The following is a 22,087-nucleotide window of genomic DNA, read 5'->3' as shown; positions in this document are numbered from 1 at the left end:
AATTACTCAGAAGCACCCAAACTATATTCATATTCAAAACGGTATAAAACAGAAATGTACAGATGAAAAAACAATCTGTTTCGTGGATGTTGACTGGAAGCAACTCACTGACAGTCGACGGGTGTATTAGACCCATAGATATAATATAAGATATATTTTAAGCACTCGCAAGTGAACAAAGCGCCCCATTGACTTACAGCACTGGCGTAATAGCGCCCTCTGGCGCCCCGACCCGTGGCGCAGAATGAGTTAAAGAACATTAACCTCTCTGGCCGGAGAACATTAAAGAACATTAACCTCTTCTCTGGTCAGAGAACATTAAAGAACATTAACCTCTTCTCTGGTCAGAGAACATTAAAGAACATTGGGTCTCATTCTCCAAAAAATTTCAAAGAGTTCTCTTGGAAGACTTATCTTGGAACCGACAGACAGAATCAATGACAAGTTCACTCTTGAGTCCCGAACGTGCTGGTAATATGTCTTAAGTGGCTCAAACGGTCGCACCTGTGATATGATCCGATATCTGCTTGGAGAATGGCATTATGTCTTAAACTTGAAAGCGCGTCCCCGTTCAGGTCATTTGCATACAAAACAACGCCTCCAGAGCTCCTTATAAGGCAAAGTAATGACGCAGCTGTGTGGAAATGGATGCGGAAGTGCTTTGCGAGTCTTGCGCGACCCATCGAAATTAGATTAGATTAATGTATCGTCATCATATATAGTACAGCTCGTGGACGTGGTACACCTGCCGCGCGCGCACACACACACACACATAGGCTTTCGATACACACACGCACACACGCGCGCACGCAGTATACTGTAGCCTACGGAGTAATAAATGAACGCAGTATAGGCTTATTATTCCATTAATGACTTGTTGCATTAGGATTTAGTAGATACTATATGCTCTGCCATACGTACAGTATAGGTACAGTCTGTACTTATACTGTACGTAGGGCAGAGGCAGAGCATATATATAGTATCTACTAAATCCTAATGAAACAAGTAACTAGAATATATTAAGCCTATACTGTTCATAGACACGTAGGCCATACTGGCACACACAAGACTTGTTATGGAATATTAATGCAGTCTATTTCCATGCGATTAGCTTTAGTTCTTATTTATTTATTTATCCACTGTCATTTCAGTGTTGGTGTATAAGTTTAATTGATTAATGATATATTCGAAGGAATGCAGGTTTATAGCTATATCAAATAAAGGTCTGTCCCATTGTATACCAATCAATGGGATATATTGCATGTTGACCTGCATTCTTTCAAATGTATATAATTAATCATTAAAACAGATGTGTAACAAATAATACAAATTCCACAGAAGGCATTCAATAATTATTATTTTCAATAATTGCATAATTGGGGCTTCCGGTTCCGGGTCGGAAGGATGTGAACGTTTCTGAGCCACGCTGCCGCTCCCGAACTTTTATTTTACTTTAAAAAGCCTTTTCTTTTTCTTTTCAAGATGATTGAACCACTAATATACAACATCCGTATCTAAGACTGTACTATTCGACCCAAAAAGGAAAAAAAATAACGAGCGTGATGACTGCACGAGTCTTGAGAAGCGAGGCCGCACCTGTGGATGGGGCTACCATGGCTAAGCTAATGGAGGAGCTCAAACAGGCCTTCACCACGGAGTTCAGAACGTTTGCTGCCTCGCTCGAGTCTAGACTCGACGGCTTCCAGCAGGAGATCGCAGACCATTCCCAACGCTTGACCTCCGTGGAGGACGGCATGGATAGGTGGTCGGATAGGATGGCGGAGCTAGAAGTAAGATGCACAGCTCAGGATATAGTCATCGACAAGCTAAGAAACAAGCTAATTGATGTTGAGTCACGTAGTCGACGCTCTAACATACGCATCCTGGGCCTGGACGAATCCCTGCACAGCAACCGTCCCAGTGTCTTTTTCGCGGAGGTCCTGGTGGAAATCATGGGGAAAGATGTCCTCGCTACACCACCGGAGCTTGACCGTTGCCACAGGACGCTAACACCCAGACCAGCACCAGGCTCCAGGCCTAGGGCCGTAATTGCCCGCTTACATCACTACAAGATCAAAGAGACTATTATCCTGGAAGCTCGCAAGAGGAGAGGGAATCTGACATACAGAGGGAAACCGGTCGCTATCTTCGAAAACTATCCCCCCGAGGTGGTCGAGCAACGATCACAATACCATGATGTCATGGGGCCCCTGTACAAGCGCGGATTTAAACCATCGCTCCAGTTCCCTGCGAGGCTAATCATCCGAACCAAGGAGGGCAGGCTGCATCTACCGTCACCCAAGGACGCCGTGGACTTCCTGAGGACCCGACCGCGTGAATATTAAAGGCAACCAACTTGTGTTCAGCTTTTCGTTCAGCGTTTCTCTGATTGGCCACACGGCCAATCAATCAATCCACTAGCACGCGGCCTTGCGGCAAGAGAGACAAGAGAGACAAGAGAGACGCGGCAGAGTGGCTGCGCATGCGCATATATGTATGTATATATATATGTATAAACATATCTACTAGAAACACTGGTGTTCTGTTGTGCGACTGTGCTAAACTCTTCCACCACATGACCGACATTTGACATACAGTAGTACACCTCCTATCTATGTTGGGATTATGTTTGGTCATGACAAAACAATAAAAATCGCTACTGTTAGTAAGCTGCCACCACCCACTTCAATGACAGAGCTCTCATATTTGCGAATGCATAAACTATATCTTAAATTATGGCTATGTGTCTAATATGGCTGTCGCGAAGTCATTGATAAGCGACAGCCATATTAGACACATAGCCATAATTTAAGATATAGTTTATGCATTCGCAAAATATGAGAGCGCTTGTCATTGAAGGGCTTCCTACAACGGAGGAACGGCCGCTGCTGCTGCTGGAGCTGAACCGAGTCAAGCCGCGGGCGGCACACGCAAGCCGGGGAAAAAACAACCGCGTCGCCCCGCTGGCTCTTCAGCAAGGAGCCTCCACAGCTCCAGTTAACCTAATTTATACCGTAATGAATCATTAAAAAATATACCGTTAACTGGAATATGTTGTTTCTTTACACATATGTTGGATTATGTAATTGGGTTTTCATGACAAAACAATAAAAATCGCTACTTTACATCAGGGTGAACGCTGAACCGAGTCAAGCCGCGGGCGGCGCACAAGCCGGGGAAAAACAACCGCGTCGCCCCGCTGGCTCTTCAGCAAGAAGCCTCCACAGCTCCAGTTAACCTAATTTATACCGTAATGAATCATTAAAAAATATACCGTTAACTGGAATATGTTGTTTCTTTACACATATGTTGGATTATGTAATTGGGTTGTCATGACAGAACAATAAAAATCGCTACTTTACATCAGGGTGAACGCTGTTACACTGCCACCACCCACTTCAATGACAGAGCTCTCATATTTGCGAATGCATAAACTATATCTTAAATTATGGCTATGTGTCTAATATGGCTGTCGCGAAGTCATTGATAAGCGACAGCCATATTAGACACATAGCCATAATTTAAGATATAGTTTATGCATTCGCAAAATATGAGAGCGCGGTCATTGAAGGGCTTCGTTCTACAACGGAGGAACGGCCGCTGCTGCTGGAGCTGGACCGAGTAGAGCCGGCGGCGGTGCACGTTAGCCGGGGACAAACCACTGCATCGCCCCGCTGACGTTAAAAACGCGAAATAACGTTACTGATGTACAGTGACACCCAGAGTTTCTAGTTACAGTAGTGACGCGTGACTCGAGATAGTCCTAACACTGTAACAGTGTTTATTATTAAGAGTCAGATAGTCCTAACAGTGTTTATAGTCCTAACACAGTGTTTATTAGTAAGAGTCAGATAGTCCTAACAGTGTTTATTATTAAGAGTCAGACAGTCGTAACAGTGTTTATTATTGCGAGTCCTAACAGTGTTTATTATTTCATAACTGTATAAAAACGCGAAACATAATAATCAGTCAGCACAAGTGCGTTGGAACAGCAGCCCAACACTACACAAGTTGGTTGCCCGCGCTGCCGCGCTTGCTCTTTGGATTTCATTTGGGACGTGGGACGGCTGCGCTTGCCTGCGCGTGGGGGCGGGGCCAATCAGAGAAAAGCAGAACACAAGTTGGTTGCCTTTAATATTCACGCGACCCGACCCAGAGGGACCTCGACACCGGTTTCGCCAGGGCGAGACGCAGACCCGACACCGGCTTCACCAGGGCGAGACGCGGGCATGACGCTGGCCCCACCGGGGCGAGACGCGGACCCGACACCGGCTTCACCAGGGCGAGACGTGGGCCTGATGCTGGCTCCACCGGGGCGAGACGCGGACCCGACACCAGCTTCACCGGGGCGAGACGCGGACCCGACGCTGGCTCCACCGGAGCCGAACGCGGACCCGACACCGGCCTCATCAGATCCTGACGTGGTAGTAGCGATGGACCGCTAGCATACTGCTACGGCTATCACACAGAAAGGGGTTGCATTTGGTATCTTATTACATATGCGAGTATGGATGACTACTTGACATTAGGCCTCGCCTGGAAAGTTATCTTTTTATTTTTCTCTCGCTATCTGACATAAGGGGAGGAGGGGGACAAGTATGTTGTATATGACTGTTGTACTGATGCACGACCATAGCCACGGGCTGGGTTGCTAACTGTTAACGTTTCGGAAGGAGCGGGACCTATTCTATTCCGTTTCGGATATTTCTGCCACGCTTATGACTTTTACGCGATATACCAGCTCCCGGCCATGTTTTTGATCATTGCCACCGGGATGCATTTACTGTCGATTACACGTCGAGCGAGATGGGGTCTCGTGACTGCACCACCTGCTTGACTCTCAACCGGTCCATGCAACCCGCATGGCTCCCATTAATGTTTGCTGCTGACAATGTGCTCGCGGGAGCGGCGGGCGGCCCCCGGCACAGCGCCCTCCTCTGGTAGGGAGGCATAACTGTGTGGGGTCGAACCAGCGTCAGGGGAGATAACAGTCTCGCGGACAGGGTATCGCCCCCTCCCGGCCTGGTGGTGGTACTGCGCGCCTGTTTTGTCGCAGCATGCCTGGCAGATGCACCCCCCCCCCCCCTTTTACCGACAGTTCTGGGTTCCAGCCGTTGACCTTACTATTGGCTTATGGTTCAATTTGATTTTTTCTTGTTTGCTTTACACTCTGAGGCACTTTTGTATACAGGGAAATGTGGCAGTTGGCCACGGAGATGGTTCTACGAGTGGTAGGTTTGAAGTCTCTGGAAATGTTGGTGAGTCCCTGTGATGTTGGGGAAAGACCCACCGGTCCCACACATTTATATGTTTTTTATGTCATTATTATGTGTTTTATGTATGGCTCGAAATACGTGTGCATAGTGTTTAGGTTAAGTGAATTCTACATGCCCACAGGCTTGCCCAGGTCTGCCCCACCTACACGCCCTTCAATGTTCTATGGCTACGGCTAACTCTGAGAGCTTTAAGCTCTGCTCCTGGAATGTTCGAGGCCTGCAGAGGTTGGCTAAGAGGAAGGCGATTCTGACCTTTTTAAGGAGGGAAAATGTGTCGATTGCTTTTTTACAAGAAACTCATATGGGGCCCAACGACACTGCTAAACTCCAAAAGAGCTGGGTAGGACAGGTCTTTGCTACAAACTATTCTACGTTTAGTAGGGGCGTGGCCATATTGATCAATAAAAATCTCCCCTTTAGACTTATAACTTCCTCTGTGGATAGCCAAGGTCGCTATGTGATTATTAAAGGGGTTCTTAAGGGTAAAGAAATGACATTTATGAATGTATACTGTCCCCCAGGCTATTCCCCTGACTTTCTATCCAAGATATTTGCTGAATTTAATGGCCTGGCCTCTGAGAACGCCTTTGTGGGCGGAGACTTTAATTGTCACCTCATACCGTCTCTTGACAAACTCCCACCCAGTCTGGCTCCCCCCTCTAGGCAAGCAAAGATGCTCACCTCCCTATGCGAAGACACTGGATACTCAGATGTCTGGAGAACCCTTTGCCCATCGGAACTGAAGTTCACCTTTTTTAGCGGCCCACACAAGAGCAACAGTAGAATAGACTATTTCTTCATCCCTTCCTCTAAGCTCTTTCTAGTATCGTCCTGCACAATCGGAAGCATCGTTCTATCGGATCACGCCCCTATATATCTGGTCTACTCCCTGTCAGAAGAGAGAGCGCTGTCGAGGCGTTGGCGCCTCAACCCATACCTCCTCAAAGATGATATATTTGTCTCCTATTTCGAATCGGAATTTAAAATGTTCTACTCAATTAACTTTCGCTCTACGGATAACCCGTCTCTACTCTGGGAAACATCTAAGGTATTTTCTCGTGGACTGATTATATCTTATGTATCATCCAAGAAGCGCAAGAAAAATGAACAATGTAAACTTCTTGAATCCAAACTAGCCGACCTTGAAAATCAGCATGTTTCAAACCCAGCCCCGGCTGTGCTTACGGAGCTTACGGCCACCAGAGCGGCGCTGAACACTCTTCTGATCCAGGACGCCGAATATTCTCTTAAATTTGCCAAACAGAGAATGTACGAACACGGTGACAAGCCGGGTAGGTGCCTGGCTAACTTGGCGAAAAAAAGGGCTGACACCCAAGTAATAGCCTCAATCTCCGACTCCAACGGGGTCAGGTCCTTTGACACCAAAACTATTAACAAAGAGTTTGCCTCTTTCTATGCCCAACTCTATAGGACAGAGCGACCCGATGGTGCTCTCGCTGACATGCAGGCCTTCTTCGCTGAGTTACACCTCCCTAAGGTATCGAAAGATCAGAACTTGCTCCTTAACGCCCCGATTACGAAGGAAGAAGCTCTGGGCGCCCTTAAGGCTATGCCATCTGGTAAGGCTCCGGGCCCGGACGGTTTCGGATGCGAGTTTTATAAAGAGTTCGGTCATATTCTATTAGATCCCCTGCTGGCAATGCTTAATCACTCCGCTGAGGTGGGGATACTGCCCCAGTCTCTACGGGAGGCTAATATCTGCCTTCTCCTTAAGAAGGGTAAATGCCCTGAGGAGTGCGCCTCCTATAGGCCTATAGCCCTACTCAATTCGGACCAAAAGTTGCTTTCCAAGATCCTGTCCATGCGCCTGGAAAAAGTACCCACTTTTATTATTAATGAAGATCAGACCGGTTTTATTAAGGGTAGGAACTCTACCGACAACATGAGACGGCTCCTCAATATCATCCAAATGACTCGTGAGACAGACCACCCCGCGGTGGTTCTGTCTCTCGACGCGGAGAAGGCGTTTGACCGTGTAGAATGGCCGTATCTATTTTTAACCCTCGCTGAATTTGGCTTAGGCGACACCTTTATTGACTGGGTCAAGGTTCTTTACAACTCGCGGATGTCGGCGGTCCTGACTAATGGACTTAGGTCTAGCAACTTTCCTCTGCAGCGGGGGAACCCTCAGGGGGACCCTCTTAGCCCTTTACTATTCGACATGGCCATAGAACCACTCGCACAGGCCGTAAGGCAGTCAGCCGAGATCTCAGGTATTAGAGTGGGCGGGAGGGAGCACAAAATCACTCTTTACGCGGACGATGTGCTGATCTTCGTGTCTAAACCTGACTCTTCAATTCCATGTCTAACCCGCATGATTTCCACATTTGGAACCTTCTCGGGGTACAAAATAAACTTTTCCAAATCCGAAGCAATGCCACTTGGGACACTCAAATCTGTCCCGATACTGCCCGAGCCCTTCCCATTTCGCTGGTCGCCCTCCGGCTTCGTTTACCTAGGAGTATTTGTGACACCCACCTATGATACATTGTTTAAGGCCAATTTTCCCCCTCTTTTAGACACCATAAGGGCAGACTTGGTTAGATGGGCCCCCTTACCGATCTCCTGGCTGGGTAGGATTGCCCTAGTCAAGATGAACGTACTCCCCAGACTGTTGTACCCTCTCCAAATGATCCCAGTGCTGCTGACAAACAAGGTTATCAAGGTGCTGGAAGGCTGGCTAAGCTCATTCATTTGGAATGGGAAGAAACCGCGTCTGAAAATGGCCAAATTACAGATGGATAGTGAAGATGGGGGTCTAGACCTACCTAATATTAGACACTACCAGCTGGCGGCACACCTTAGGGTGCTGGTCGGCTGGTTCAGAGCAGACCCACTGTCAATATGGCTGGACGTTGAATCCTCGCAATCTAAGTCCCCCCTGTGGAACCTACTATTTATCAAAGACTTTAGGTCTGTGAGGAAGGTGTGCTCCAACCCCATCACATTATGTTCCGTCAAGGCCTGGAAGACTGTCCGTAAGGTGGAGGGCCGAGCCAAGCTGACCTCTCCTCTTACCCCGATTGTAGACAATCCCGACTTTAAGCCAAACCAAATCGGCGGCGGCTTCAAGACCTGGTATAAGCAGGGCATAACCGATCTTGGCCACCTGTTTGATGGCCGGACCCTAATGTCCTTTACACAGCTGCAGCAGCGATATGGTCTATTGAAAGCGGAATTTTTTAGGTACCTACAAATTAGGCAGTTTATCACCAAGGACACCTCACTTTTAACTGACATCTCCACCTCGCAGGTGGAGAAGGCCCTCTCCTTACAGATCCCCAAAAAACAAATATCTATCTTCTATAGTACTCTGAACCTTAATTCATCTTTATCTTCCCATGTTACTAAACAGTCCTGGGAAGAGGATTTGGACATAGAAATCACAGATGCAGACTGGCAGGATACGTGGACCTACGCAAAAAAAATCTCTGTTTGTAACCGCACCAAGGCCATCCAAATTAGAATATTGCATCGCATCCATATTACCCCCGCCCGTAAAAGTAAAATGGATCCCAATACGTCCCCACTTTGCTTTAAATGCAAGATAGAGATTGGAAATCACGTCCACTGTTTTTGGACCTGTGTAAAACTACAGAGCTACTGGTACGACGTTGTAGAAGTACTGTCTGACATATTTCACACCCCCATCGAGCTGGATCCCCTCTGCCCTTTGCTGGGCCTCCCAGATATTCATGTTACCAATTCCAAACATAAGAGACTGTTCAATTTGTTGACATTTGCTGCTAGAAAGAACATCCTGTTGTTTTGGATCAAGGATGAGGTCCCGTCAATAAGGTCATGGCACAATATCATAATGGAATGTATCCCCTGTGAATATATTACGTGTATGCTGCATTCAAAGTTGGACACTTTTTATGAGATCTGGGACCCCTATCTGTCACATATTGGGCCTGCACTATCCACCACTGTACTCGCCGGATTTCCCCATTACCAGTAACCTCCCACTGCTGCCTTGTTTTGTCTGACGGTACTGGCATTGTAAATACTGTACATGTCCTATTGACTACGGTGGTACTATACATGTTCTCTTGACTGCGGTAATACTGTACATGTTCTCTTGACTACGGTAGTGCTGTTTGTGTACCCTTGACTACAGTAATACTGTACATGCCCACTTGACTACATTGATACTGTACATGTCCTCTTGGCTACAGTAGTGCGGTGCATGTTCTCTTGACTACAGTAATGCTGTACATATACCTTTGACTACAGTAATGCGGTACATGCCCACCTGACTACAGTGATACTGTACATGCCCTCTTGACTATAATAATACTGTACATGCCCACTTGACTACATTGATACTGTACATGTCCTCTTGGCTACAGTAGTGCGGTACATGTTCTCTTGACTACAGTAATGCTGTGCATATACCTTTGACTACAGTATTGCGGTACATGCCCACTTGACTACAGTGATACTGTACATGCCCTCTTGACGGTAATAATACTGTACATGCCCACTTGACTACATTGATACTGTACGTGTCCTCTTGGCTGCGGTAGTACTGTACATGCACTCTGGGCTACTAGGGAATACACGGTCATACGCACACGTTCACAACACACATATATGCATGTACACATAAAACATATACATAGGTAAAGCGTACGCACATATGGGTAGGTAGGACACACATATATATAGCACACGAGATAAGGCGCACACGTGAAAGCCACACTTATTTTATTTAATTTTTATTTATTTTATTTTCTATTGTCATTTCCTTATTTTTTTTCATTGTCTTTTTTCTTTTCTGTTTGCCTGTCTTGTAATGTTATTACTGTTGTTAGTGTCATTATTTTTGTTATTATTGACGGTATTGTATTGTGTTGTGATGTCTTGTTCTATGTTGAAAATTGAAAATAAAAACATTTATAAAAAAAAATAAAAAAAATGCATAATTGTGTTTGAATATCTGAGTAATTAAAGTAATTATACATTTGTCCAAAATAGCTGGTTCAGATATGGTTAAGCAGCTGCCCTGTGATCAGATTAATCCATATTATTTATTTTTCCGACATCAAATGCATAATTTCTTATCGTACAAATATTGTCATATTTATTTTAATTATGATTAAGTAATTAATTCCAAGGAGGCCTGTAGCGTTAACATGAAGGAATCACTATGAGAACACAGTCTGTCAAGTTAATACAATTTTCAATTAGTCAATCAATCATAAGTGTGCTCCTCAGCACTCTTAAATCTGCTCTCAGCCACGCTTAAATCTGATCTCAGGCAAATTTGAAGACTCGCGCTACCAGCCCTAATATGTCTTAAATGGGCAGAAATCTGCCTAAGAGGAAATGTTTGGTCGTAAATTCGTTCAGGAATGAGACCCATTAACCTCTTCTCTGGTCAGAGAACATTAGAGAACATTAACCTCCTCTCTATTCAGAGAACATTAAAGAACATTAACCTCTCTGTTCAGAGAACATTAAAGAACATTAACCTCTCTGGTCAGAGAACATTAAAGAACATTAACCTCCTCTCTGTTCAGAGAACATTAAAGAACATTAACCTCCTCTCTGTTCAGAGAACATTAACCTCTCTGGTCAGGAGAACATTAAAGAACATTAACCTCCTCTCTATTCAGAGAACATTAAAGAACATTAACCTCTCTGGTCAGAGAACATTAAAGAACATTAACCCCTCTGTTCAGAGAACATTAAAGAACATTAACCTCTCTGTTCAGAGAACATTAAAGAACATTAACCTCCTCTGTTCAGAGAACATTAAAGAACATTAACCTCCTCTCTGGTCAGAGAACATTAAAGAACATTAACCTCTCTGTTCAGAGAACATTAAAGAACATTAACCTCCTCTGTTCAGAGAACATTAAAGAACATTAACCTCCTCTCTGGTCAGAGAACATTAAAGAACATTAACCTCTCTGTTCAGAGAACATTAAAGAACATTAACCTCCTCTGTCCTCTGTCTGAAGAAGTCCACCATCATCCCTGTACCCAAAAAATCTACGCCCGCTTGCCTCAACGACTACCGCCCTGTAGCCCTCACCTCCATAGCCATGAAGTGCTTTGAGAAGCTAGTGAAGGGCTACATCTGTTCCTCCCTCCCCATCAACCTGGACCCTCTGCAATTTGCATATCGCCCCAACAGGTCCACGGAGGACGCCATAGCCCATGTGCTGCACACAGCAGCATCACATCTGGACAAGAGGAAGGGGAACTATGTGAGAATGCTGTTCATCGACTACAGCTCAGCATTCAATACCATAGTCCCCTCCAAACTCATAGCCAAGCTCAGGGACCTGGGCTTGAACTATGACCTGTGCCAGTGGGTCCTGGACTTCCTGACGGGCAGACCCCAGGTGGTAAGAGCCGGCAACTGCACCTCCTCATCCATCACGCTCAACATAGGGGCCCCCCAGGGCTGTGTTCTGAGCCCCCTCCTCTACTCCCTGTACACACATGACTGCGTAGCACAGCGGAACAACAACACCATCATCAAATTTGCTGATGACACAGTAGTGGTGGGCCTGATCTCTGCCAACGACGAAAGGGCCTACCTGGAAGAGGTAGAGAACCTGTCACAGTGGTGTCAGGAGAACTGCCTCTCCCTGAACGTCAGCAAAACAAAAGAGATGATTGTGGACTTCAGGAGGACGGGGGTCAAGGACTACAGCCCCCTCAGCATCGACGGGGCACCAGTTGAGAGAGTGAACAGTTTCAAGTACCTCGGAGCCCACATATCCGAGGACTTGACATGGACCACACACATTGACAGTGTTGTGAAGAAGGCACGACAACGCCTCTACTTCCTCAGGCGCCTAAGGAAGTTCCAAGTCAGCCAGAAGATCCTTAGGAACTTCTACTCATGTACAATAGAGAGCATCCTGACCGGCAACATCACCTCCTGGTTTGGGAATAGCACTGCACAAGACCGTAGCAGACTACAAAGAGTGACACGTTCAGCCGAACGCACAATTAGAGGGGGGCTTCCCACCCTCCAGAACATTTACAACAAGCGGTGCAAGGGGAAGGCTAAGAGAATTATTAAGGACTCGAGCCACCCGAACAACTGCCTCTTTGAACTGCTGCCGTCAGGCAAGCGATACCGGAGTCTTATGGCGAGCACAGAAAGACTCAGAAGGAGCTTCTATCCCCAGGCCATCAGGCTGCTAAACGAACAATAATCGCTAAACGAACAATAATCACTATGCAACAACCATCAAATGCACACAGCACACACACCCACACGCACACACACACTCACTCAAACAAACAACACACTGCAGCACCCACTCTCCACACTTTAGATCACACAAACACACTTACACTTTATATTTATTGATAAAGGATTTGCACTACAACTCGTACACCTACTGTGAATTGTACCTAAACTGCACCTTGTCCATTTATGCCTTGCACTATATAGTATTGTATATTAGTACACTGCACAGTATTGTATATTGTATGGTAACTACGTCTACGAACATTGTACATATGTCTAAACTGAACACTGTGACCTCTTTTTTTTTTCTTCTAATTTTTACTATGTTTTTATTTCATACTTATCTTGTCATGCACAGTCTCTGGAGCGCAACAGTAAGAAGCATTTTGTACAAAAGTATTCTGTACTTCTGTATGACAACTATTAAAGAAACTTGAAACTCTCTGGTCAGAGAACATTAAAGAACATTAACCTCTCTGGTCAGAGAACTCCAAGTTCTAATGGTCACATGAACAGTGTAAACAAAATAATCAGTTGTATACCTTTTCTCGGTCACTGAGAGCTGCAAATCTCTTCTTCTCCTCCGCCTCCAGCTCTATTTTCTTCTTCTCCTCCTTCTGCTCTCTCCCTCGCTGTTTCTTCGCCACCTTTTGGGCCTTTTTCTTCTCCGTCTTTTTGGACTCTATCTCTGCGGTCAGTGGCCCCGGAACCTTCAGTCACAACAGACACCAAGGTATCAGAGGCAGAGGCCAACTGACCCTGATCTCAAACCCCCAGAGATAGGTCAAACCCCCTGATATAGGTTAAACCCCCAGAGATAGGTTAAACCCCCAGAGATAGGTCAAACCCCCTGAGATAGGCCAAACCCCCTGAGATAGGTTAAACCCTCTGAGATAGGTCAAACCCCCTGAGATAGGTCAAACCCCCTGAGATAGGTCAAACCCCCTGAGATAGGTAAAAAACCCTGAGATAGGTTAAACCCCCTGAGATAGGTCAAACCCCCTGAGATAGGTCAAACCCCCTGAGATAGGTCAAACCCCTTGAGATAGGTCAAACCCCTTGAGATAGGTCAAACCCCCTGAGATAGGTTAAACCCCCTGAGATAGGTCAAACCCCCTGAGATAGGTCAAACCCCCTGAGATAGGTCAAACCCCCTGAGATAGGTTAAAACCCCTGAGATAGGTTAAACCCCTGAGATAGGTCAAACCCCCTGAGATAGGTCAAACCCCCTGATATAGGTCAAACCCCCTGATATAGGTCAAACCCCCTGAGATAGGTCAAACCCCCTGAGATAGGTCAAACCCCCTGAGATAGGTCAAACCCCCTGAGATAGGTCAAACCCCCTGAGATAGGTCAAACCCCCTGAGATAGGTCAAACCCCCTGATAGGTCAAACCCCCTGAGATAGGTCAAACCCCCTGAGATAGGTCAAACCCCCTGAGATAGGTCAAAACCCCTGAGATAGGTCAAAACCCCTGAGATAGGTCAAAACCCCTGAGATAGGTCAAAACCCCTGAGATAGGTTAAACCCCTGAGATAGGTCAAACCCCCTGAGATAGGTCAAACCCCTGAGATAGGTCAAACCCCCTGATATAGGTCAAACCCCCTGAGATAGGTCAAACCCCCTGAGATAGGTCAAACCCCCTGAGATAGGTCAAACCCCCTGAGATAGGTCAAACCCCCTGAGATAGGTTAAACCCCCGAGATAGGTTAAACCCCCGAGATAGGTTAAACCCCCGAGATAGGTTAAACCCCCGAGATAGGTTAAACCCCCGAGATAGGTTAAACCCCCGAGATAGGTTAAACCCCCGAGATAGGTCAAACCCCCGAGATAGGTCAAACCCCCGAGATAGGTCAAACCCCCTGAGATAGGTCAAACCCCCTGAGATAGGTCAAACCCCCTGAGATAGGTCAAACCCCCTGAGATAGGTCAAACCCCCTGAGATAGGTCAAACCCCCTGAGATAGGTCAAACCCCCTGATAGGTCAAACCCCCTGAGATAGGTTAAACCCCCTGAGATAGGTCAAACCCCCTGAGATAGGTCAAAACCCCTGAGATAGGTCAAAACCCCTGAGATAGGTCAAAACCCCTGATAGGTCAAACCCCCTGAGATAGGTTAAACCCCCTGAGATAGGTTAAACCCCCTGAGATAGGTTAAACCCCCTGAGATAGGTCAAACCCCCGAGATAGGTTAAACCCCCGAGATAGGTCAAACCCCCTGAGATAGGTCAAACCCCCTGAGATAGGTCAAACCCCCTGAGATAGGTTAAACCCCCGAGATAGGTTAAACCCCCGAGATAGGTTAAACCCCCGAGATAGGTTAAACCCCCGAGATAGGTTAAACCCCCGAGATAGGTTAAACCCCCGAGATAGGTTAAACCCCCGAGATAGGTTAAACCCCCGAGATAGGTTAAACCCCCGAGATAGGTCAAACCCCCGAGATAGGTCAAACCCCCTGAGATAGGTCAAACCCCCTGAGATAGGTCAAACCCCCTGAGATAGGTCAAACCCCCTGATAGGTCAAACCCCCTGATAGGTCAAACCCCCTGAGATAGGTTAAACCCCCTGAGATAGGTCAAACCCCCTGAGATAGGTCAAAACCCCTGAGATAGGTCAAAACCCCTGAGATAGGTCAAAACCCCTGATAGGTCAAACCCCCTGAGATAGGTCAAACCCCCTGAGATAGGTTAAACCCCCTGAGATAGGTCAAACCCCCCTGAGATAGGTTAAACCCCCTGATATAGGTCAAACCCCCTGAGATAGGTCAAACCCCCTGATCTTGGGCCGCCCGAGTGGCGCACTGCATACTGCGTAGCAGACCTACGTGGTCGACCCGGGTTCGCCTCCCGCTCCCGGACGGATTTGCCGCATATCCTCCCCCACATCCTCTCCCTCTCCTCTGTCGGTCATGTCTGACCATAAAAGCTGTAAAAATGCTAAAAACGAATCTTAAAAAAATATATTAAAAAAAAAACGTATTCTGTTTAGGCACACATAGTTGGTGTCTGCTCCAGGGGGCAGTGCCTCGCTCGCCTTTAGCTCCATTGTTGTTGCTGGTGGGAGGTTGTCAAGTCTTTCTTCCCACTATAGTATACTGTACTACTACTGTACACTACTGTAGTATAATATAATATTGTGGAAGTGAATCAATGAGACGAGCAGACGGAGTATCGAGTCTCTGAACTTTACTTCCAAACAAATCCAACAGAACCAAGGTACAGCCACACCCTTAAGTCAACTCCCTCCTGTCACTCAATCAGTGTCCATTCTGAAGTGAGACACCTCCATCTAGTGTCCACCACACAGGCCCCCCCCAAACATTCAGAATTGACATTCAGTGCCACACCAAATAAACGGAACTGAACACAATAAACCCCCCAAAAAGTGCACCCAGTGTCTTCAGTCTCTTTTAGGAGGTCTGACCACACGGCCATAACGTCTGTATTTAACAGGGAACGTGGAAGGGGAAAGGGTAAGGGTAGGGGCAGGGGGCCGTCCCTGCCGCCGCCGAGGCTTCGTCGGTGGAAAGGTAGGGATAACAACGGCCGGAGGGCATGGGACAGGGGAAGACTTGGGTGGCCGGCCCCGGCGCCGGGGCTGAGCCAGCTCCACTGGCCCATTTGGGACCACATGAGCAGGCTTAAGATGATCGACTGAGATCTGCTCCTTATTCCCCCCCATGTCCACCACAAAGTACTTGGGGCCCGGCTCGAGGGCCCGTCATAGGGAGCCTGCAGTGGAGAACGGTGGGCATCATGACGGATGAACACATACCTCGCAGTCATCAGGTCCTTAGGACTGGGGAAGGCAGTGATGTGTGGGAACTGGGGCAAACACCCTCGCTGCGTCCTGGAAGGCAGATCGGTGAGCTGTAGTGGACCAAGGGGCAGAGGAACCAGGAAGGAACTCCCCTGGGACCCTCAGCGGTTGACCAAAAACCAGTTCGGCTGAAGAGGCCTGCAGGTCTTCCTTAGGGGCAGTACACAGGCCCAACATGACCCACGGAAGACGGTCGACCCAGTTGCCGTCTGTGAGCGTGGCCCGGAGAGCGGCCTTCATGGATCTGTGAAAACGCTCACACATGCCGTTGGCCTTTGGGTTGTATGCTGTGGTACAATGGAGTTTCACCCCAAGTCTCTCAGCCACGGTGCTCCACAGCTCAGAAGTGAACTGGGATCCCCTGTCCGATGTCAGGTCCAATGGCGTGCCAAACCGAGTGACCCAGCCGAAAATAAATGCCCGAGCCACCTCCGCAGCCGTTGTTGATGACAGGGGAACAACCTCCGGCCACCTGGTGGTCCTGTCCACCATAGTGAGGAGGTGTGTGAAACCCTGAGACGGGGGAAGTGGGCCCACCAGGTCCACGTGGACATGGTCAAACCGCCTCTCTGGAATGAGAAACGGCTCCAGGGGGGCCTTAGTGTGACGATGTACCTTGGCACGCTGGCACGCCACACAGGAGGCCGCCCATACTTTGACGTCCTTCCTAAGGCCCGGCCAGACGAACTTGGCCCCTACCAACTTGACCGACGCCTTTACCCCAGGGTGTGAAAGGGCATGAATGGTGTCAAATACCCGGTGGCGCCAGTCAGTTGGAACCATGGGGCGGGGCTGGCCAGTGGAGATGTCACAGAGGAGCGTGGCGCCGCTGTCGTGAAACACCACATCCTCAAGTCGAAGTCCTGTCACAGCCGTCCTGAACGCCTGAAGGTCTGAGTCGGTGAGCTGGTCAGCAGCCATGGCAGCACAGGGCTGACGCACGCCCGGGAGAGGCAGTCTGCCACCTGGTTGTCTTTACCGGCTACATGCTGGATGTCGGTAGTGAACTCCGATATGGCGGAAAGTTGGCGCTGCTGCCGCCCCGACCATGGCTCTGTGGTCTTGGCCATGGCAAACGTTAGGGGCTTGTGGTCGACAAAAACTGTGAACTCTCGGCTCTCCAGCAAGAACCTGAAGTGACGTATGGCGAGGAAGAGGGCCAGGAGCTCCCTGTCGAATGTACTATACTTCCTCTCGTTGTCGCGCAGCTTCCTACTGAAGAAGGCCAGAGGCTGCCAGGCGCCAGCCACCCACTGCTCGCACACCGCACCTACTGCATAATCGGAGGCATCGGTGGTGAGGGCTATAGGAGCAGCAGGAGATGGGTGTGCCAGCATGGCGGCGTTGGCAAGGGCAGCCTTAGAGCCCTCGAATGCCTGGACCCGCTCCGGGGACCAGCCCACGTCATCGTTGGCTCTCTTCCCCTTCAGCGCCTCGTACAGAGGTCTCATCAGGTGAGCCGCATGGGCTATAAACCTATTGTAAAAATTAACCATCCCCAGGAACTCCTGGAGAGGTTTGATGGTGAGGGGGCGGGGGAAAGCAGCAATTGCCTCCACCTTGGCGGGTAGAGGAACAGCCCCCTGGGAAGAGACATGGTGGCCCAGGAAATCCATGGCCGGCAGGCCAAACTGACATTTGGCCGGGTTCACGATCAGCCCATGCTCGTTGAGCCGCTCGAACAGTTGACGGAGATGTCCCCGATGCTCCTCCACCGATGCACTGGCTACCAGGATGTCATCCAGATAAATAAACAAAAATGACAGGCCTCGCAGCACAGAGTCCATCAGCCGCTGGAATGTTTGCGCTGCCCCTTTAAGGCCGAATGGCATGCGCAGGAATTCAAACAGTCCAAACGGGGTGATAATGGCAGTCTTGGGCACGTCGAGTGGATGAACCGGCACCTGGTGGTAGCCACGCACCAAATCTATTTTAGAAAAAATGGTGGTGCCCGCCAGGTGGGCAGAGAAATCCTGGATATGTGGCACTGGGTACCGGTCATGAGTGGTGATGTTATTTAGGCGACGGAAATCACCACACGGACGCCACTTCCCGTCCGCCTTGGGGACCATGTGTAGTGGGGAGGCCCAAGGACTGTTGGACCGGCGCACAATGCCGAGCCATTCCATTGTGGCAAACTCCTCCCTGGCTATTGCCAGTTTAGCAGCATCCAGGCGGCGTGCCCGTGCATAAACTGGCGGGCCCACCGTTGGGATGTAATGTTCCACCCCATGCTTGGCGACAGAGGCAGAGAAAGTGGGGACAGTCAGAGCAGGAAACTCAGCGAGGAGGCGCTGGTACATATCGCCTGTGGCAAGCATATTGGCCAGGGCAGGCGGCCCCGGCCCCCCCAGTGTGCAGGCGTATGTGTCAAAGGCGCCCCGAATCCACCAACAGACGCCTTCCAGACAACGTGTCCTCGATAAACAACAGCTCGTTGATATTGACGCTAGCGCTCATAGCCGCTAACGAGCGCCGGCTCTCGCGTTTCCCTGGTTACCAAAGGTGCATGGTGGAACACAGCTCTTCGCTTTGTTGCCAAAACGGCGATGATAATAACAAAGACCTCTATCATCCCTCTGTGTCTGATCCCTGCGATCAGCCACCCGATCAGACACAGCAGCCACACAGTACTGACGGGAGGCCAGTAGAATTCTGTCCGCCTCCTCTGCCAATCCCCGGTAATCCTTGGTGCGCACGAGAGGCGAGCTGGCCAGAGCCGTGCGCACCGGAGTCGGGAGTTGACGCAGGAACAGCTGCACAAAAATAAATGTAGCGTCACCTGAACCGAGCAGTGCTAGCATGTTCTCCATCAGTTCTGTTGGACAATAGGCGCTCCGCGCGCTCTGCATCTGACAGCTGGAACAGACGCAACAGCTGTTCTCTGAGCGCGTTGTATTTGCCGGCTGCTGGCGGCTCTCTCAGGAATCCCATCACCCGGCGTGTAGTGGAGGAATCCAATGCCGCAACAACATGATAATATTTCGTCTCATCCGACGTTATTCCGCAGAGGTGAAATTGTGCCTCGATGTGCTGAAACCACGGGGCCGGGTCATGCTGCCAAAACTCTGGCAACTTGACTGTAGCGGCATACACTGTGGGAAACACAGCCGGTGGATTCTCGTTATTGCTCATATTTCACACGTCAGGGTCACCACTGTGGAAGTGAATCAATGAGACGAGCAGACGGAGTATCGAGTCTCTGAACTTTACTTCCAAACAAATCCAACAGAACCAAGGTACAGCCACACCCTTAAACCAACTCCCTCCTGTCACTCAATCAGTGTCCATTCTGAAGTGAGACACCTCCATCTAGTGTCCACCACAATATACACTATACCAGGGGTGGCCAACCCGCGGCTCGCGAGCCGCATGCGGCTCTTTGCCCGTCAATGTGCGGCTCTTCCATCCAAAAAAAATAAAAAAAAATAAAAAAATCATTCCATAAGGACGTAGAATAAACATTGATTTTTTTTGTAAATGGTCCATTTGCATGTTCTTGGTATCTGAATCTAGGGGCATATATGGATCAGTGTCAGAAATAGTGTGTCTGTTACTAGGCTTGAGTAAATTGTAATGAACCAAAGGAGAATATCAATTCTATTTAAAAAAATTTTTATCTTTGACTGTGAATAACACCATGCTAAAATTGACCAGACCTGAAAAATCTAAGCAAATGAATAAAGGGGAGATGATTAAACAGAAGGTTTTGTAGATACAGTACTGAATTCTGCCATCTTTTTTATAATGTAAATTTCTCCACCATTTTCATCATATTGCAACACCGTTTTTTGCAAGACGTTCACAGAAAGGTAGAGAAACTAACTGCGTTTTGTTTTATGGCAATAACGTTCAGGTTTGTGGGAGTAATCCCAAAAAATAAGAGAAATAAAAAAGTAAATCCAGAAGTCAGATGATTGACAGGGGCTGGTGTGCCCTGATTCTCTTCCTTCAAAAGACTACACTCGCTTTTGGATGTGCCACTTCCTCCTGTCAATATGCGCCGGTTTCCGACTCAATGCCCTGAGATTTCTATAATCTTATATTTCACTAATAACAGTTAAAATAATTGGTAAACAAACGTAATACTGAAAATATACACTTTTACTGTATATCTCGGGCTTAAGAGGTTAACCCTGTGAGGCCCAAATTAAAAAGACATTAGCAACTTCAGAGGCCAGAGGGTGGGACATATAAACACATTTACTATCGAATAGCATTGTGAGGCTGAACAACAGGACCAATTGACTATACATGTGCTTAAAGGGGAACTATCTTATAAATGGCCTTTTTCAATGTTTACCATTGTTTCTTAGCTACCGGTATGTGGACTTATATTAATAGGATCCATGTCTCTAATTCTCATATTGGCGCATTCTTCCAATTCTCCTCTCACAATATTCACCCTCACTGAACTGAGTCATCTGAAAATGTGCATATCTGTGATGTCAGAGATTTCTCAGCTGCATAATAATGTGGCAGTTGATGTGGCAGTTGGCACCAGGCCACACAGTGGTTGGAGCCCAGCCTTAAAACGGCTTAAGATCTTGAGGTATTCAGAAGCATGAATAGTCTCTCCACTACAATAAAAAATAAAGATAAATAAATAAACATCTAGACATGATTTTTGAACGTTAACAGTAGGCTACCGGGTAGCCGCTAAAACGCGAATCAGTTGACTGTATCACTTTCTGTAGCTAGCCTAGCACGCTAGTTAACTTTCTCGGCTCGTCTGCAGTCAGCCGCCAGAGGCGAAAATGTGTGACAAACGAAAAGGAGATGACGGCAGCTCATCTGCAAAAAAAGTTAGGACCTACAGCAATCGCAAAAATTACATCACCATGGGCTTCACTGAGGGACCAGACAAACGACCTGAGTGTGTGATTTGTGGAGAAAAGTTGGCAAACTCGAGCCTGAAGCCCAGCAAGCTGAAGAGACATCAGGCGTCTAAGCACCCAGAAACCGTTGGGAAGGATCCAGACTTTTTTCGGAGGAAAGAACAGTCTCTCAAGGCGAACAAGCCTGTTGATGTTAGAGTAGCGTGGAGCAGGGGTGGCAGTGATTTACAGAAGGCTACCGAAGCCTCCTTTGAGTGTTCGCTTTTAATTGCAAAAGCAAAGAAACCGCACAATATTGGCGAGCAGCTCATCAAACCAGCCTGCATCAAAATGGTTTAGAAACTGTGCGGCCCACAGGTGGCGGATAAACTAAAATCAGTACCACTCTCGAACAATGTAGTGAAAGACCGAATTGATAAGATGTCAAGTGATTGCGAGCAGCAGCTGTCAGAAAAGCTTAGAAAGGGTCCATTTGCCATACAACTTGATGAAACTACAACTGTCGCAGACGAGGCTGTGCTCATCGTTTATGTGCAATATATTGAAAATGAGGATCTGAAGCAGGACATTCTCATGTCAGTCAACCTTACTACCACCACTCGAGGTGAGGATATTTTTACTGCAGTGGATTCTTACTTCATTCAACATAAATGCAAACCGTTCACCATTAGGGACTGATTTGAGGATGAATACAGGATTTGAATATTGGCCAAACATTTTGAAATGCATATGGTGCAAGATGAGATTTGTTGATTGAAGGCACAAGTTAAAGAAGCATAGTGGGTCTAATTGTGATGCATATGCCTGTGTATAAGCAGTTTGTTATTAAAATGACAAAAAAAGGTATTAAACCCAGCTAGGACAGATTCTCTCTGCTACTGATTGGAATTTCCTGTCTCATATTTAGTTTAATTT

The 22,087-nt window shown here is 47.7% G+C and overlaps 1 protein-coding gene across 2 annotated transcripts in view; it reads right to left on the bottom strand.

Annotated features, from left to right (window-relative positions):
- The window catches only part of ankzf1 (ankyrin repeat and zinc finger peptidyl tRNA hydrolase 1), a 65,573-nt gene that overhangs the window by 4,594 nt on the left and 38,892 nt on the right, over positions 1–22,087 (bottom strand). Inside the window, exon 14 of one of the 2 annotated variants that reach the window (XM_084315245.1) lies at positions 13,059–13,226. The exons of the other annotated variant lie outside the window; for it this stretch is intronic. Within the exon in view, the coding sequence (XP_084171371.1) occupies positions 13,059–13,226 (168 nt within the window). The remainder of the gene's footprint in view (positions 1–13,058; positions 13,227–22,087) is intronic. 2 annotated transcript variants of the gene reach the window in all.

This window comes from Notolepis coatsorum, assembly GCF_963971535.1.
Source record: "Notolepis coatsorum genome assembly, chromosome: 5".
Classification (NCBI taxonomy): domain Eukaryota; kingdom Metazoa; phylum Chordata; class Actinopteri; order Aulopiformes; family Paralepididae; genus Notolepis; species Notolepis coatsorum.
Note: the sequence above shows the minus strand (reverse complement) of the source record. Positions and strands in the feature narration are given on the sequence as shown.